This window comes from Molothrus ater, chromosome 2 (assembly GCF_012460135.2).
Source record: "Molothrus ater isolate BHLD 08-10-18 breed brown headed cowbird chromosome 2, BPBGC_Mater_1.1, whole genome shotgun sequence".
In the NCBI taxonomy this organism is placed as follows: domain Eukaryota; kingdom Metazoa; phylum Chordata; class Aves; order Passeriformes; family Icteridae; genus Molothrus; species Molothrus ater.
In genome coordinates, this window is record NC_050479.2 from 74,302,129 (window position 1) to 74,319,730 (window position 17,602).

General features: G+C 35.5%; 1 protein-coding gene across 1 annotated transcript in view; it reads left to right on the top strand.

Annotated features, from left to right (window-relative positions):
* CWF19L2 (CWF19 like cell cycle control factor 2) overlaps nucleotides 1–17,602 on the top strand; it is a 59,844-nt gene that overhangs the window by 20,965 nt on the left and 21,277 nt on the right. Inside the window, exons 9-11 of the mRNA XM_036392107.1 lie at nucleotides 2,018–2,111; nucleotides 4,974–5,063; nucleotides 17,048–17,173. Coding sequence (XP_036248000.1) covers nucleotides 2,018–2,111; nucleotides 4,974–5,063; nucleotides 17,048–17,173 — 310 coding nt within the window. The remainder of the gene's footprint in view (nucleotides 1–2,017; nucleotides 2,112–4,973; nucleotides 5,064–17,047; nucleotides 17,174–17,602) is intronic.

Sequence of the window (17,602 nt, forward strand, 5' to 3'; positions counted from 1 at the left end):
AAAAGATAGTTCTTTTCCTCACAGAAGAGAACTAGATGTAGAAACTGTTCAGCTGATATTTTCTTTTGCATGTGTTTTCCGTTCTGGTGCTGTTAAACCCAATTGTCCATCTTCTTTGATATTTTAATTATATTTCTTAGCCAATGCAATTACTAGGCTGACTCATTAGTAAACTGGGGATTACTTAGGCCTGCAAAACCATATAGCCTCTGCTTATTGACATAACTTATTTCCAAGTTCTTCTGAGATGACTTTTTAACTCCTGAGACTCTGTGTGTTTTGAAATACTAAATAACCTGTCCTCCTGTTTCCAGCAGTCAGAAGTATTTTTTTTGGTATTGTATTTCATAGAAAATTCTGGCTTTTGGAACGTTTCAGGTTTGGATTTGTGCAGCAGATACCTGTTGAGAGTAATTTATAAGCTGCTGCTTTCTTTTTCTTCTTAAAGTTTCAAGACTTGTAATACATGCACTCTTTTGATAGTGTTGTCAGTCACAAAAAGTAAATCTTTGAGGTGAAGGCTTAAATTAATAGGTGTTGCTGGTTCAGTTCCTCATCTTTCATGCTGAAAGTATGGCTTTTAAATTTTATCTTTTCTAAAGCACAGAGGAAGTCTCTTCAGCCTATAAATCAAAGTGTTTTGGACAGTTATGACACAGGTTAATTAAAAGTGCTGATTGGATGTCCAAGGGATCTCCCCAGAGGAAAAGTCCATCAGCTAGTGTTTGCTGGAAGTCACACTTAATAATGTGACTGCTTCAGAGTTTAATTTGAGACAAGATAAAAAGCAAATCAAAGCAATGTCTCAAGTCTCAGAAAGTTCAGACAGTGATTCGAGCACTAGCACCATCAAAAAAAAGCATATATGAATTAATAAACACCTTTTGTTCCCTTTTCTGACGTAGTCTGCCTTGCTTTGAAGGATACAGCTTAAGGAACAGTGGGAACTTAATCTTTGCATGTTTTGTTTCTGGTGAAATTAAAGTAAATTCTGCTGAATTTTGGGGGTTTGGATTGGGCATCTTGAAAATGAAGAAAAGCAACTCTAGTAATTTTCTCAGGACTGGAGAGATCTGGTGCCTAAAGAGGATACCATCTTCAAAGATTTCCCCTTCTTCAACTCCTACAGGGTTTAGCCATATCAATTAGTGAGAAAATTCTGTCTCTAACAGCAGGAACCACTATCATAACTGTACTCTCATGTATCTTTTGTGTTAGGTATTTTACTTTTAGAGTTAATTGGTTTTAGTCTTTCCTAGCGTCAGAGAACAAGAGCCAAACTTCCTTGATGCTTCTTTGCAGTATTTTTTTGGAATCTGTACTTAATAAATATGATAAAAATAACAAGTCGTATAAAAATAAAAAGTCGTATGCTAAGTTTTTAATACCAACATTATGGTACAATACTCTTTATTACCAGCTGTGGCTTCTCTAGAGGGACTTCATATTTTTAAAAGGTACCTGTTAATTTTCTATGGCAACTCTTCTGTATCAACCATAAAATATTCAGATGCAAAGATTGTACTGTGAGCAGATAAATATGGGAAAATAAATAATCTTCAAGAGGTGGAAGGCCATTTGACAAGCATAATAACTCAGAAATGGGTGATTTTGCAGAAGCTGAGAAGTAAAAGCATGGCCAAAGCTGGAAAGAAGAATTAGAGTAGTTGAAAATAAAACTTTCTTCTCTCTCTTTCCCTTGTTTTTTCTTCCTTCTTATACCTGCTCCTGACTCTTGACTGTTTTTTCATGCTGGGAGAATGTTCACAGATAGTGCTTTTCATTTGAGTTGTTCTCAAAAGTTAGAGGAAACAAACCTCATAAAAATTTGATTCAAGGTCTTTGGTTTCAGAGTCCTTGGCAAATTCAGTCTGTAAATACATTTTTATAATACATCGTTTTCAATTATTTTGCTGGTAGACACATATGTACAAGTACAGTAGGCTTATCATACTGAATTACACAGGTGAACACTGCACTGTTTTTCTGTGGCTTTAGTGCAGCTGCTGTTTTACAGATCATCAAAGGATGAGCCGCCTCGGGTCCTTAGTGAAGAGGAGATGAACAGACTGGGAGCGAGGATTGTGAAAGCAGAGCTCATGGGAGACATGGTAATGGCTCTGAAAAACTGTCATGATTTACTGCAGTTTTTCTTCAAAGCTCACAGCAATTTAATTGTTTGGGTGTGTTTTTTAAAAGGGTATTGATTCAAGCAAATAAAGACTTGCAAAATTTGGTAGGATTTGAAGGTACTGCTTTTACAGTAATTTCTGCTTTAAAAGCAGTATAGAGGATTCAGGACCCCAGGCTTTTTAGGATAAGCAGCATATCTAAACCAGTTGTTCTCTGCCCTTTTTATAGTATTTATTCTCTTTTTATAAAAAAAGGAGCAGGTGAAAACTACAAAGCTCCCTGTCTTTGTTACAAGGTAAACAGTGTCTGAAGCTTTGCTTATTTCATCAGCTTTGCCACACGTAGGTGCTTGTGGTCCATAGCTCTGCTGTATAAGCGGGCTTATTAATTGTCATATGGAAATTGTAAAACTGGCTGCCATTGCAGCCAGCTCTGCACTGAGAACAGCTGTGGAATGCTTTGTGGTCCTGCTCTGATTGAGGCTGGTCTGTGGAGCTGGGAGAAACAGCTCTATATTTAACGTGTAAACATTTTATTTCAGCGAGCTACCTGAAGGAACAAGATTTTCCCTCTTCAGCAACACAAAATTTGGAGGTTTATGTATTTTATTTATTACATTAAACATGGCTATAATGAGTTAATTCCTTTCAGTAGTACTGTCTGGAAGCTTCAGTTATAACAAGGTCAGAGTCTGTTAGTTTTTAAGCTGTGTTTTTCAAGTGCTTGGCTCTGAATAGCTGCTCTTAAGGAACTATTTTCATATTTTTTAGAAGCAAATGCTATCACTGTGGGCTTTTGTATTTATTTTTTAAGATTAATTTTTACTGCACCTGTTTAGTTTGCCTCTTGTGACATAATATTTGCACCAAAATCTGCATCTTTAAGAAATAATAAATAAATATTTATTTATAGTAATATATAAACATTTTAAGTCTCCAAGTGGTAATTTAATATTTCTCAAGAGCTATCAATTCTTTGATTTGTGGAAAGTTTTAGTATGTTTTGTCATTATTGCTGGATTAGGACATGGTGTTAATCTTTGTTAAAGCCCCTATCAGATAATTCAAATTTTGTTAGGAGAAAGTGTCCATTTTACAAATATTTTCTTTTCCAACCAATTTTATGTTATGAATTCTTTTCTCACAGGCTTTAGACATAGATGTGGGTATGTAGCTTTAAACATTTGAACAGCTATACCTTATCTAGAAATTGTGTCCATTTTAAATGTTATTATCCTCAAAGGTGAATTAAAAGTTACTTGAAGTAATGTATTTCCTACTAAGGTACAGTGTTAATAATTTAAATAGATGTGTTCATATGTTAATATCTAGATTTCTTAGTTAATACTAAAAAACATACACTAGTGAGGAAAAATATGTTTATGAAAGTAATTATGATAGGTTTGTGAGGGACTGGTGTCTACCATACACTATCTATACACTATCTATAAGCTGTCTATAAGCCATGTATACACTAATTGCTAAAGTACTGTGAAGGGGAAGGTTTTCCAAAGACTGATGGAAAGCAGCAAAAATTTGTAAACTTTTTTCTGATACTGTTCAGCTTCAGTAGCATTGCCTAAACAAAACTTCGGGCACAAATCTGTCTTTTTCTTTTCAACCTGATGGGAACTGAATGCAAGTGATTTGATGAAAAATATACACGTATTCTATGGGGACAGTGTAATTCATTTAATATTGGATCATTTTGTTTTATTTTGACCCAAATCATGTGACAGAAACCAGTACTACAATTTATTATTATTTTTATCGATACATTTTTCTATATATGCACTCTGGATCAACCTAATTTTTTTTTAAACCAAACAACAACATTTTAAATAATAAAATAGCTAATATAATATATATCATATATAATAGCCTTGTGGCATTTTAAATATTTTTCATGGTCTTTCTCTTATCAGTTTGAAAATGCAGCTTGTTTAAGCAAGTTCATCCCCACACACCAGACTAGATGGTTATGTAACAGCATGTTCTGGTGGCTGGAGCTCGAGGTTGGCCATGTGGGCCAAATGAATTCTGAATCTATTTTTGTTACTGGTTTTCTGCCTGGTGTTGATCAAATGACTTAATTTTGGGTGGCGAGTATGGGCATGATTGTTGGAGTCCAGTCAGTGAAACTGACAGAGGGGTTAGAGTATAAATAGTTCTATTCTTTGCAGGTTGATAGGCTGCCAATTCCTAGCAATCCAAGATATTCTGAAATACTTCTATTTAGTTAATAGTCAGATGGTTAAGGGAGCACAGGAGCATCAAAACCAATTTGCACAAGACTGTAAACTGTTCTTATTTTCTACCTCTTGTACATTTTAATTCTCAAAATAAGGTCTGAAGTGCAGAAGTTGGACATGGAGTGTAGAGAGCTGTGAAACTTCATAGCAAAGATTTCTGAGAGCTATTTCCCTAGACCCATAGAGCTGATGTATGTGTGTAAAGCTGTGTATGTATGTGTGTGTACAAGAAAAGAAAAAGCATATGATGTGTTCAAGCTTCCTTATTCAGCTTCCTATACATAAAGTAATACCTATGCTTAATTATGCAAAGCATTTATTCGTAGAACTTAATAATGCTTAAGAATACATTTTCTGGTCTTTTTATGGCAATGCTTGTTCCTATACTTCAGATGCCTCTATTCTGATAATTTTTTTCATGTTATATCCTATAAAGAGTTGTGTGAATGATATTGACATTTTCTTTACTATTTTGTGTTATTAGAGTTTAAAATGTTATATCAAAATACAAAAAAATGAAATGAACAGTTCATTTTGATAAAAAAATTTAGATAGTTAAACTAATGGAGTACTATCACTTTTGTTGAAGGATTTAGCTTCAGAACTTCAAGCAAAACTTGACAGTGCTCGCAAGTTGAGAGAGACTCAGGGACAGATTCCAGCAAAGGCTGGCAGAGAGGTAAGTGGGAAAATATTTTCTTTTCTTTGCACTGATGTTATATGTATGATACAGGTAGCAGCTGAATTAGAGAACATCAGATGTACTCAGGAACATTAGGAAGTGTGACTGAGGTGAGTGACTGACCAAATTGAATGGTACTTTTTGTTGGTAAACAAAACTTTGTCCATGGTACTTTAGCAAATTCAATGTTTTTTTTTTTTAACTCATAATATTTCCTCAGCAAGGATATATATCTTCCATTAAAAATGAAACTGATATGTGCTGGCTGTTACATGACTACTATCTCTGAAGAAGCTGGCACTTCAAATGTTATTCCTTCTGAGGGGTGGTGTTTAAGAAATGTAAGAAAGCTTCTTCTGTACCAACACTGATATAAGGAAACAGGGCTAATACCTTAAGTTATGAGTTATCTTTCCTCATGTTGGAGAGGAAACTTTCAGACAAAAACTCAGTTCTTGTTCAATTTTACCCAGTTTCACAGTAAAAACTCAGGTGCTAGTGAGTTGAGTTTTAAAAGCCACTAAATTCTTTTGTCCTAAAAAGCTTCATGTGAGACCTCATACACCAACTAGTATTTGTCCAGTCTTTAGAAGACAAATTAAACTGAATTACAATGTGTGGTCTCTGCCTGACTACCTTGTGATGATAGTATTTAAGTCTCACACCTGAATTCACAACAATTCAAAATTACAAAAGCTCTGTGTAGGTAGATTCTGCTTCTTTGCAGTGCAGTTCTTTGGCATGTTTTTCATATATATAAAAAAAACACTAAATAAAGCAGACTGGAGTTGTGTAATTACACAGGAAAAAATCCATTCAGATTTTAAAATTGGGAAGTACAGATCATGTTGTGGGTGAGCCTCACAAATGCTGGTGGACACCTATTCCTTAGGTACTGAGTTATGGATAACAATTTTGGTCAGGTCTGGTCTTCAACCATATTCTGATTTTTATCTTAATTTTTAATTAGAATGTTTTTACTACTAACAGTCATTGCAAAAATACCAGATGTAAATATTTATGAGTATCCTTTGCCTGTGCCTCTTTCCCGGCTCCTTTTAGTCTGTATTAGGTGGTGTTGGAGTGTCAGAAGTCCATCAGAGCTTACAGTTGCTCTGTCCTTTGTGATGGCAGGCTATTTTTACTGATTTTACAGCTTTGAATTGCTTTTGACTAGTGGGACACAAGCAGGATATGTTTGGTGCTCCTGTGTACCAAGGGCCAGCTAAGTAACATTGTGTGTCAGCAGCCCAGATGTTCAGAAACCATCCCATATCACAAGGGAAGCTGCTTTGTGAAGGGGTGTTTGGCTCTCCATGACTCAGCCTTCCTGTGGCATAGATCACCCAAGTGCCAGCCTCAGCCACTTCACACAGATGTACTCCAACTGAGGTACCTGAAGCAGTTGCCACAGAAATGGTTTTCCAGATATCCCATTGATCCCAAAGCTTGATAGCTGTGCCTCCATTACCAGTAACAAACATGAAACATTTTGTTTCAGGCAGGTCTGTCTCTGCTTCTGCAGAGCAGCATGGCCAGTGTCGTGCTGGGTGGTCCTGAAGTGTGTCTTTGCCTTATTTCAGTTTCTGTTGGGAGAGCTGGGGAGATAAATCAGGAAGCAGTGAAGCCAATTTTGAATGCATCTCCCTAGGAAGGTTTTTTTCTTAATTAATTGGACACGGATCAATTTCCCAATTCCGTTCCCTGTGTGACTGAGTGAAGACTTACACTAGTATAAGGGGGTGTATGAATGGCTGGGGTTTGTACAGAGGACAGGATCAATTCTTTTGAATTGATGTGGTGCTGGTTTATTCTGCCATAAAGTGATCAAGAAACTACAGACTGAAGGGACTATAAAGTGTTAGCTTAAATCCTATTTTAATTTTATATCATTTTATTTTGTTTATAACTGGGAGTAGAGGCAAATATAGCTTTTACAGTGAGACTTAGTGACTAGTTTTGTAATTTTTTTGACTTAGACAAGAATTCTACCCCAGGCAATCTCAAAAATGTGGTTGTGAAGTACAGTTTTCAAAAACTTGTTTGGAGTTTAAAACCATTGTGTTTCTCAGCTGATATACTTCACTAAGTCTCAGCTTGGGTAGAACCCCTCTGTTGTTCACTGCAGGCTGCCTTAAATATGTAACCCTATGAATTTTAGTATGAATACAGGTAAATTACCTGTTAATGGAATTTGGAGTCTTAATGGGTATTGTAGTTAAATGTTTGAGCCACATTTAGATTGTGCTTATTTTATCTTTAAGTTTGAGCAGGAGTCAACCTTCAGGATCTATGGAAATCAAAAAACTTTTGATTTCATTTGGGATAGAATGAAATTATGCTTATTTTCAGATGCTTATTGTCTAATTTGTCATGGGCATTTTGAGAAAGCAAAGCTGCACTTTGAGTCCTGGTGAAACTCTGTAAAGAGAAGGCTGCTGTACCATAGGGTTTCTGAGTTGGGATAGATGATGAAAATGATACCTATTAAATGTAAGGAGACAGCAGAAAATTGTGGATACTTCAGCATTTACAAAACAACTTCCATGTGTTCATAGTTTACCACTTAAATACAGTTTGTATTTCTATTCTGAAAGTGCTACACAACCCTAGATTTTATTACATTGATTATGAGGATGTCACCTCTGCCATTGTCAGTACCAGTCACAACTGCTGTAATTTATACTTTTATTCAGTATTTTTATTTAACAAACTGTATCTGGAACAGTGGAACTCCTATGAGGCACATTATTTGCAGCGGGTTTTGCTACTACAAAAATTGGAATGTACAAATTTAAATGTGGAAGAGGCAGAATATAGAATATATCCTTTGCAAGGTACTTATCATGAGCATCTGGTCCAACAACATGGTGGTGGATGAATATAGTATAAGAGTATGCATCTTTTTAAAGTGTTTTCAATCCCAAATGAAGTATGGCTTAGAAGAAAAGCTTCTCAACCCTAAGCTTTTTTCTGTATTCCATAGAACATAATTAGTATGCAGGAAACAGAAAGTAGTTTCTGCTGAGCAAATGCTAGATACAGTTATCAATAATGATGAATTGCATTTGAAAGACAAAAATCAATACAAAATTGAATGAAAGCTGGAAGGTGGTACTTTAAGCAGAATAACATGGTAGAGTATAGTGCCACTGATTATTTAAAAGAAGAGAGTTCTGAAAAATAGAAACAGCTATAGGCTTTTCTGTTATGCATTTGAGAATATGTAGGGAAAATATGAATTATTTAATCACAGAAAATCTTCATTTGAATAACTGAATTTTCTGTGGAAGTCCTTCAGCCTTTGGTCTAGTATGAGTGTTTTTCTACTGAAGAGTATTCAGTGCTTCTGTGAAGCCTCTTGGGCATAGAAGACATCCGTAGAGTAAGACTTGACTTTTGGCAGGCACAGCATTTCACTTTACAGTGGCTGACATGGTGCTGCTTTAAAGGAGGAAACCTTTTCTCGGCTACCTGTTGCATCTGTGAGAGTAACTCCAGGCCATTGCTTGTACATATCAGGAGGAGAAGATTTATAGTGCAAGGAAAAGTTAATTTGGTGAGTTTTATGGCATAAGTGGGACTCATCTTTTACTGAATATATTTCATAATATTAAGAACTCCATGTACTTCAAGCACTTCTGCTATTTTTATTTAATTATTCTTCTTGGGTATAAATAATAAGGTTGATTATGTTTCCAACACCTCCTGTCTGAACACAAATTTTGATGTATTGAAGTTCTGATGTTTAATTTGGATTCCTGAGATTTATTAGACTCCAGAGTGAGGGAGAATTCTAGGGAAACTAGCTCACTATAAATAATATTTTTTAAAATTCTTTTTGAAGAACTAACACTGGTTTTTAGAAAAGAAACTGAATAAAACAGCTTGGCTTAAATCTCAAATCCTACTTGTCTGAAGGGGACCTACAGCGAAGCCAGAGAGGGACTCTACATTAGGAGCTGTAGTGACAGGGCAAGAAGTAATGGGTGCAAATTGAAAGAGGTAAAATTTGTGTTAGATATTAAAAAGAATTTTTTTACTGTGAGGATGGTGAGGCACTGGAACAGGCTGTCCAGTGAGGTTGTGGATGCCCCAGTCCTGGCAGTGTTCCAAGGCCAGGTTGGACAAGGCCTTGAGCAACATGGGCTAGTGGGAGGTCCTGCCTATGGCAGGGGGTTGGGACTAGATGATCTTTAATGTCCCTTCCAAACCCTTAATATTCTCTGATCCTATAAAATTGCATCCGTTGCATGCCATTGTGTATAGTTCTGCCTTAGGGGAGACAGGATGGAACATGCTGGATCTTTAGCCAGAGAAATGATTTGCTGCACAGTTACTATCCTGAGACAAGTAAACTACGTGGCATTAGGAGTGAGAAGCTGAGAGGAATCAGATGTGGAGCAAACCTGAAATAATTTTCCCTTGGTTTCAGTAATGATAATGGGGAAAACAAGAACGTATGTTTATTTTTCATATGTTTTCAAGATTGACCTATTCACAAATAGCTTAAAAATGGCAGTGATTCTTTGTAGAAAGAGACAGTTATCTCAAAGTCAGGTGGTATGTGTGGACATGTGTGTTTGTGTATATTTGTGTATACATGCAAAATTTAGATAGTGATTAGTACTTCAGAGTAGGAAGTGAAAGAAAGAAGGAAAGGAACGCTTCTGATATGTGGGGGTTTTTATTTAAAAAGAAACCAAGCCAATGCTAAACAAACACAAAGCAAAAGCCAAATCACCCTGAAAATTAATGTTCAAAATTGCAGGTGTACCAGGTTGTTAAATTTTAGGTTTGGGAATTGAGACTATAAACACAGATATTTTTCTGCAATGAAAATATTTGGTTGTCAAAATTTACCTATAATATGTTTTCATAACTTTTATTCCGACTTAACCAATGCAGAATCTAAATACAGCTGTAGGATAGACTTACCATATATAAAGAATACTTTAAAAATGATTTTAAATTGCTTGGCATAGAAGTATAGCTGAGACACTTGTGCAAAAACTAGAAGGCTGGGGATTAATGATCCTCACTAAATGCACAGTAAAAATCTGAGATTTTATTTGAAACTTCAGATGGTGGGGAGATAAAGCAACAGATGGCTCATGGCCTGTTTACTCTCAGATGTTTTCAGCTCATCATCATTCCTGATTCCTGCTGTTCCATCACACTTGAATCTTGTCTGCAAGATGGCTGTGCCATTCTTTCTTCAGCAAAAGTTTGTTTCCCCTACAGACTTGAGTAGCTCTAAATGTAGCACAGAATAATGAAAGGGGTATGAGCTGCAGAACAGCTTTCATGTCATTAGTGCATACTTTTAAAAAATAATAAGTGTATGCTGTTAGTGATTAGTTTATTTCCTGAACATTCTTGTTGATGTCAGTAAGAGTGTATTGCACAATTATTTAAGACAAATACATATTAAGTCAAAGTGGTTTATCTTCCTGAATGTAATTCATAGGAATGTGGCTTTTGCAATTAAAACATGTTGGGAAAATTGTATTAGTAAGTAAATGATGTAAAATATCATTTCAGAGCACCTAAAAAGTATAAAATGGCAGAATGGCAAAAACTTCTTAGAATTCAAACTGAGAATACAAAAGGTTCCAAATATGCTTTAACAGCAGAGAAAAAACCATATCCAAGTGCCACGCAGCACTTGTAACTGATGGTGCCATTTTTTCTGGCTGTATTTGTCTCCCACATCATGTTAAATTCCTGCATATTTTTACTGCTGTATTTACCATTTCACTGTGTTAAATCAGTTGATAAGATGAAATAGAAATCTGTGGACTTAAGAACCAACATGCTTCAATACTTCTCTTTTTTTATAGTTGTAGTATATATGTTTTGTGTCAGATGTTCTCGCTGTAAAAACAAGCCATCTAGTCATTATAGTTTTTACAAATTTTCTTACATCTCATACCTACAGTGGCTCATTGATGTGGCTAAGTGACTAACCATTTCAAAGTGTAGCTAACAATTTAGAGTATCAAACTGAATATTTAGAGCTTTGTTTAAGGTTGTATTTTCAAGGCTATGTGGCTTCCTGAAATCCAGGATATATTCTAAAATTAGACTTAATTGCTTTAGTTTTCTCCATTTCTAGGTGCATCAATGGACAGACACATTACAATCTGCAGTAAGTTATATGTTACTAGTTGCAGTTTTACTTCCACAGGCTGGCAGTATGACTTAATGAATTTAATTCTAGATTTGTGTGTGTGGCCATTCTACTCAAGAGATGATATTCTGATCACCCTGTCTTAAGGATGCTCTAAGAAAATAAATACTGAGCAGAAACAGAAGGATTTCTGCATGCAGGGTTAATGTCAGAGACATTCATTGTAAAAAGTAGATTAATGAAGATTAATAAACTGCTTATTCTGAGTAATAAACAGTTTAGCCAAAATAACCTTTTTGTAATATAAGGTCAAAGAATTGCTGAATTTTAAGGGGCAACTGACTTTACATCAGTAAGAACAAATGAAGTTTTTTACTTATTGTGTTAGTAACCAGTGTCACTCACTTACTAGCGGAAAAAAAGAATAGAAAGCTAATCCTTTTCCATGGTTTGGAATTTTTGGATTTTTGTTTAGTCCAGTGTTTACACACAAACCAAGCACTACCTGATACAGATGCTCTTCTGTAGAATAGTTCACCTCTGTGTTGCAACCTGCAACACAGATTTTCTAATGCTTCTCTTCACTGTTAAACACAAGGGCCTAATTATGGCAATGCAACTTTCTGATCTTGTAAAACCTTTTAAAAATCCCATTACTGTGTTAGCACCTTTTGAATGTGTAATAGTGACTCATTAATATATTTATGAAGTCTTTATTGAAATACTAAATTTTTAACCTAGTTTTTAGAAGTTTGCTTTTGCTTTCCTTCCTCATGCTGCTAATTCTCTTAGTCTTATCTTTTTTCTACTTTAAGAAACCCAGATCAAAGATGGGCTATATACAACATGTATATACATGGGGTATATACAACATGCATACAGTGGACTGCTGTCATAGGCCTCTGACCATTTTAATTTCATCTTCCTGTGAGATGCAAACCTTAGTCTTGCCATAGAGAGTGGTTAAACTACTGATTTTTATAAGCATTACATTGAAGGCTACAATGCCACTATTCACAGCAAATGTTAGAGCCTGAAGGGGAGCTTAGATGCTTTGAAACTTGTTATTTGGGGACTCCAGGTTGGGAATAAAATGAGTCCTAAATATGAGATATAGTGCCCTTAGGACTAGCCACTGAAGGAGGCAGACGCTCTTCCTACATGGGATTTACCCTTCCTTCTGGTAACTGGTGGTTATGTGTGACTGCAAGCTGAGAGCCTAAGAGAAGGGTAACTGGAATGGGAGGAGAAGGAGCAAGGGAAGTGAGCAGGAGATGGTAGATGGGAGAAATAGCTGAGTCCAGCACTCTGAGAAGTGCTAGATATCTTTTGGACACTTACTGATACTATAACATAAGGCCAGACTTTTCCAGTAGAGGAATAAGACAATATTCAAAGCATTTCCATTCACCGGAGACTGTAGGGGAAAGGAAACAGGTGGCATGCTTAATGCAGAATCTGATTTAACAAAGCTAGAATTTGGTTGTAGAGGCTAGTTCCTTGCTAAAGACTGTTCCTTTGTTATGCCTTTATTACACTGTGCTTGTACCACTTGAATGTAGCTCTCAGTAAACATGTGCAGAAAGCTTTCAAATCATGCAGCATCCAGCTTTTTGTTGGCTCAGTAATTAAAAATATATTTTTAAACTTTATTTGTTCCCTACCCTAAAATACTCTGACTATTAAAATATATTTTATTCCCTATAGCTATTAGCATTGAAAACTGATTGGATCTTATCTTAGATGCTTGGCCTGACTACTTCATTTTTTCACCTCACTACTTCATTTGCTCCTCAAATTAAGCAATGCACCTGATGTTGCAGAGGATTTCCACTTCCTCCTGCTGGATTATGGAATAGGGATAATCTCTGGAGAGTTCAAAATTCTTATTCAGATCGGTATCTTATTTATTTATGTATTTAATTCAAATATTTTATCTTTCAAAACCAGACTTGTCTGCTTGTTTTGTTCAGTTGAGTCTTAATTGCTGTATAGCAGTTTGTACAATTGGTGAGAACAACTGTGTACTTTGCATATTTAATTGGCCTGAAGTAAAAAGTCATGTTCCTTAATTAATAGCAACAAACAATTCCTCTCTCACTCTGGAAATAGACCCTATTTTTATTCATTTCAGACTGTAAACTATATTGTTTGTTTAGCAGACATCACAAGATTTAAGGATAGTGACTGAGCCTCTTCTCCAGTTTCAATTTTAACATTTAAGAATAGGTATATTAAAAGTACTTTAATATATGTTTTAAACTTATTGTTGTACTTAACAGAAATATTATTTATCTGATCATATTTATAGATGAGTATTTATTATATCACAGTGGCCACATTGTGTTACCATATACCATGTCATATAGTCATGGGAATACAGGTGTAAAGAAAATATCAATAGATAAAAAGAGAACATTAAGTAACTCTTGCAGTTAGATTGATATCCACACTCCTTTGAAAAAGTCTATTACTTCTGTGAGTGGTGGATTGTTCCTGCAAAGGCTCTTACTCAGTATGGTGTAATTGTTCAAGTGTAGAGGAAGTCTAGTTTTTATTTTGCTTGTGTGAGCTTGTCCATTACAAATTTGCATACATTGCCCCAGAATTCCCAGGATCAGCCTTTGGCACATTTTAAAGCTTATTATTATATTGGGCGCTTTCATTATTTTTGTACTAACACCTGTTTAAGGGATATAGTATATGCTGAAGGATGTGGACATTATGTGTTAGAATTCTTTTTTGGAAGCTCTAGTGAAAATCATTACTTCATGGCAGCTTACTAAAAAACCTCCTTTTATTGATATATCAGTTTAAAGATTATTTCTAAAGTTCTAGGGTTTTTTTTTTTTCTTTTTCATTTCAAAAAGTGCTGTTGAGTAAAATACAATTAATTAATATATTATTCAAATGTCACCTTCTGATAATGCTGTAACCACTTGAGCATCTTTTTCTACCAGAAAGCTTTTTGTTTCTGATGTGTTTAGAAATAGCTTTACTAATTATTGTTAGTAAGATTCTACTAAAAATCCATTTTTTGTGTGAATAGAATTAACTTTCTGTTATGCTATATTTTTAAGTCAGTTCTATTTAGATAGGGTTTTGAATTTTGAAGGATGTTTTTACCTCTAATAACATCTTTAATCTTCTGAATAATCATGTTTGGCTTGCATCCATTAAATACATTTTGGTTCCTAGTATGCATTTGCTGTTAGTCTCTAACATGACTTCACATTGGTCTTCATACTGTCCATAATTATTTTATCCTTTTATCTGCTTCCTTTAATCTCTCTTTGAAGGACCACTTTGATTTCTTTGTACTTGGTATTCTAAAGGTAAAAATTACTATAATTTTTTGCCTTTTTTTTCCCCTCTGGAATATTGAATCTAAATACATTATAGTCAGTATTACATGCTTTGTGTCAGGACTCAGGACTCTTGGAAATTAGGGAGAAAAAACCTCAAAGTCTCATAAAGCAGACAAAACCTTGCCAGCTGTAGGGTTCTGACCCAAAGAATTCAGTATGTATTATATCTATTGCTCCCCTCTCCATTCCCTGTCCCTGTCCTAACTCATTCCATGGTTCAGATCCAGAAGATTCTCTTCTGCTGCTTGTGTGTTAGTGTGTAAGCATGCAGAAATGGGAAGAAAAGAGAAAGTGCAAATGTTGCTTGGATCTAACATTTTAGAGCCCTTTTTCAAAGACAAAGAAAGTCTGACACAAAGAACACCTTGTGAATTCCATCAGCTTTTGGGAAAATAACAGCCTGCACATCAATGACATCCTTTTTGAAATGTCTGTATTAAGAATTTTAGTGAAGACAAATTTGGGGATGGCTGTCTTTAAAAGGAATTAAGTGTTTGTAAGTTGGTATAAGAATCTGGTATTTACTGTTCTTTGCAGTTGTTGAAGCACTGCTGTTGTAATGATTGTTGGTTTTAGTGATTTGTGTTATTTAAAAGTCGTGTATACAGTGAAGTTAAAGTTTAGAGACTGGGAATGGAAAAGTTCGTCCTTTTCTTGTCTCAGTAAAACAAAGGTGCGGGGAAGGAGAGACCTGAAGTTAGCATCCTTTTGGAGACACTATGTGGGCAGCAGGTAAAAGGAGCTGAATGACTGGAAAGATGCTCCTGGCAGAGGATTTCACATGAACAGGACCCTTCAGAAGTGGCTACTTAGTAGATTATTCACTGAAAACTGTAAAGGGTCTGCTATGTGAATTTGATTAGTCCTCTTGGGAGAGCTCTGTATCCCTGCTTGGCCATGTGGGTATGGTGAGTTTTTCCTCTACAAAGGTCTGTGCAATTACAGGCTAATTAGCAATGCTCTGGATTTTTGAGATTTCACTGCAGTATCTGTGGTTATGTGTTCAACCTCCAAACTTGTAAAGTCACCCAAGTTTTAAAGGAATTGTGGCATTGGAGAAGTTTGCTGTGATACATTCTTATTGATGTTAACTTCATCTTTGCTTTCTGTATCTGCTGTGAATAAGGTTTTATGGCATGGTAAAACCTGGTCCCCCCAGTCTGGCTGTTTGTGTCTCAGTCAGCTGTGACCTTTTATCACATGACATGTGTGGGGTGAATGCACACAGCCTTTTTCTCCCATTGGAATGAACCACCTTTTTTCCCCCCAAAAAATAAAAATAGGGACAAAAGCCCTTACATTGTGAAAAAGGAATACTTGAGGTACAGATTACACACAAATAACATGTATCTGTCTGATTCTGGAAATAAGTCATGTTGTATTCTCTGAAAATATCAGTATTGTTATTGGAGCCAGAGTTGTGCTGGACACCCTGGTTTGCTTTGCAAAATGAGATTTGCCTTTGGTGTTACAGAAGAGAGAGGTCTGGCTTACCCAGGCAGCTTTTTGGTCCATAACTTCTACCTTCATATGACTTTCCTTGGAAAAATGTAATTAAGCTGTTGAAGTATACTTCAGTATCTACAGATTTTCCAGACGTTATTTGGGTTTCTGGGACAAGCTTTCCTTAGGCAAGGATGGCAGGTGGAAAGCAGTTTGGTAGAAAATAGCTTGAAATGGAGATTAATGAAGTTGTTTGTAAGATTTGACAAAGGCTGTCCTAATACCATCTGATTAAGTAGTGGCCCCATTATGTGCTCTAATTTAATCAACTGGTTTACCTAAACATCTTTGGAGTATAATCAGGAAGTTCACAGGACTTTTAATGATTTTAAAAATTATTCTTAATATTTTAGAAAGCAAAATACTTACTTTTTGGTGAAGAATTTCTGCCTTTTTTTCCCCCTCTCTGTGTTTGTATATATATCTATCCCCTATATCTATATAGGGGCCCCCTATCAAGCAGGGGCCCTATAAAGAACCTTCCATGAAGACAGGTTCTATAACTTTTTGGGGAACAGAGGTGAGAGTGTTTATTCTTCACACTCCCAATCTATAAAAGAAGTGGTCATGGGCTGTAGCTTTTTAGATGGTTTTCAGGAATACAGCATTATAATGATGGTGGTGTTTATTAATTCAGTATTATCTCTTTAACTCTTTCAGAAGCATTGTGTGTCTATCTGTGTGAGATCATGCTTTATGTGAAAAAAGCAAGAATATACAAACTTGGTTCTTTTGGAAAAAAAAGCTCTGCATTTAATTAATTGAATGTATTTTTAATACTTTTTTTCCTTTTTGAATGTGAAAAGAATACCTCACTAAGGTGAAACTGTCTACTTTGAATTATACTGAACACACAAAATGTAAAGAATCTGTTACTTAATCTTTAGGATTTTAAACACTTATTTCATGTGGATTAGGTATTTCTTTTGGCTTGTCTGTACCATCTGTTTTAAAATATGTCTTAAAACCTGACACAGGTTTCAAGCCGTCAAGAAGATGAACAAGTGGTCCTTGTGAGAACAGATGGAAGTGGAAGGGCATGGCCTGTGATGGGAACAACAGAGCCACTGGAGCCAAAAGGAGGACGAAGAAAGCAGCAGATGGTAAATTTTACAAATCTGAGTATTGAACTGCACCTCTTAACAGATTTTGTAGTTTTACTTTTAAAATGCCACAATTAATGAGTATCTTATCAGAATGTCAGTAGGTAGTTAAAAAGTTCCTTTTGGAAGATGATTGTTATTAAGTATTAGAGTACGTATTTATTAAGCATATATTCAGTTTATTTTCAGATTGCATTTCCCAAGGGATCACTTTGGGACTTACTTAAATGCATGTTCAGGGAAAAGTTATCACAGTCTCTTTAGTTTATATTACATAAAGTTATGTAAATAACAAAGATTAGCAGAGCTGAATATTTCCAAATTAAGAAAGATTTTGCTGAGGTACTCAGGTCTCAGGGGTTAATTTCACTTTAGTTCTTACCAAAAATGTGGCTACTGATGACAATAATAATTATGACCTAATCTTTG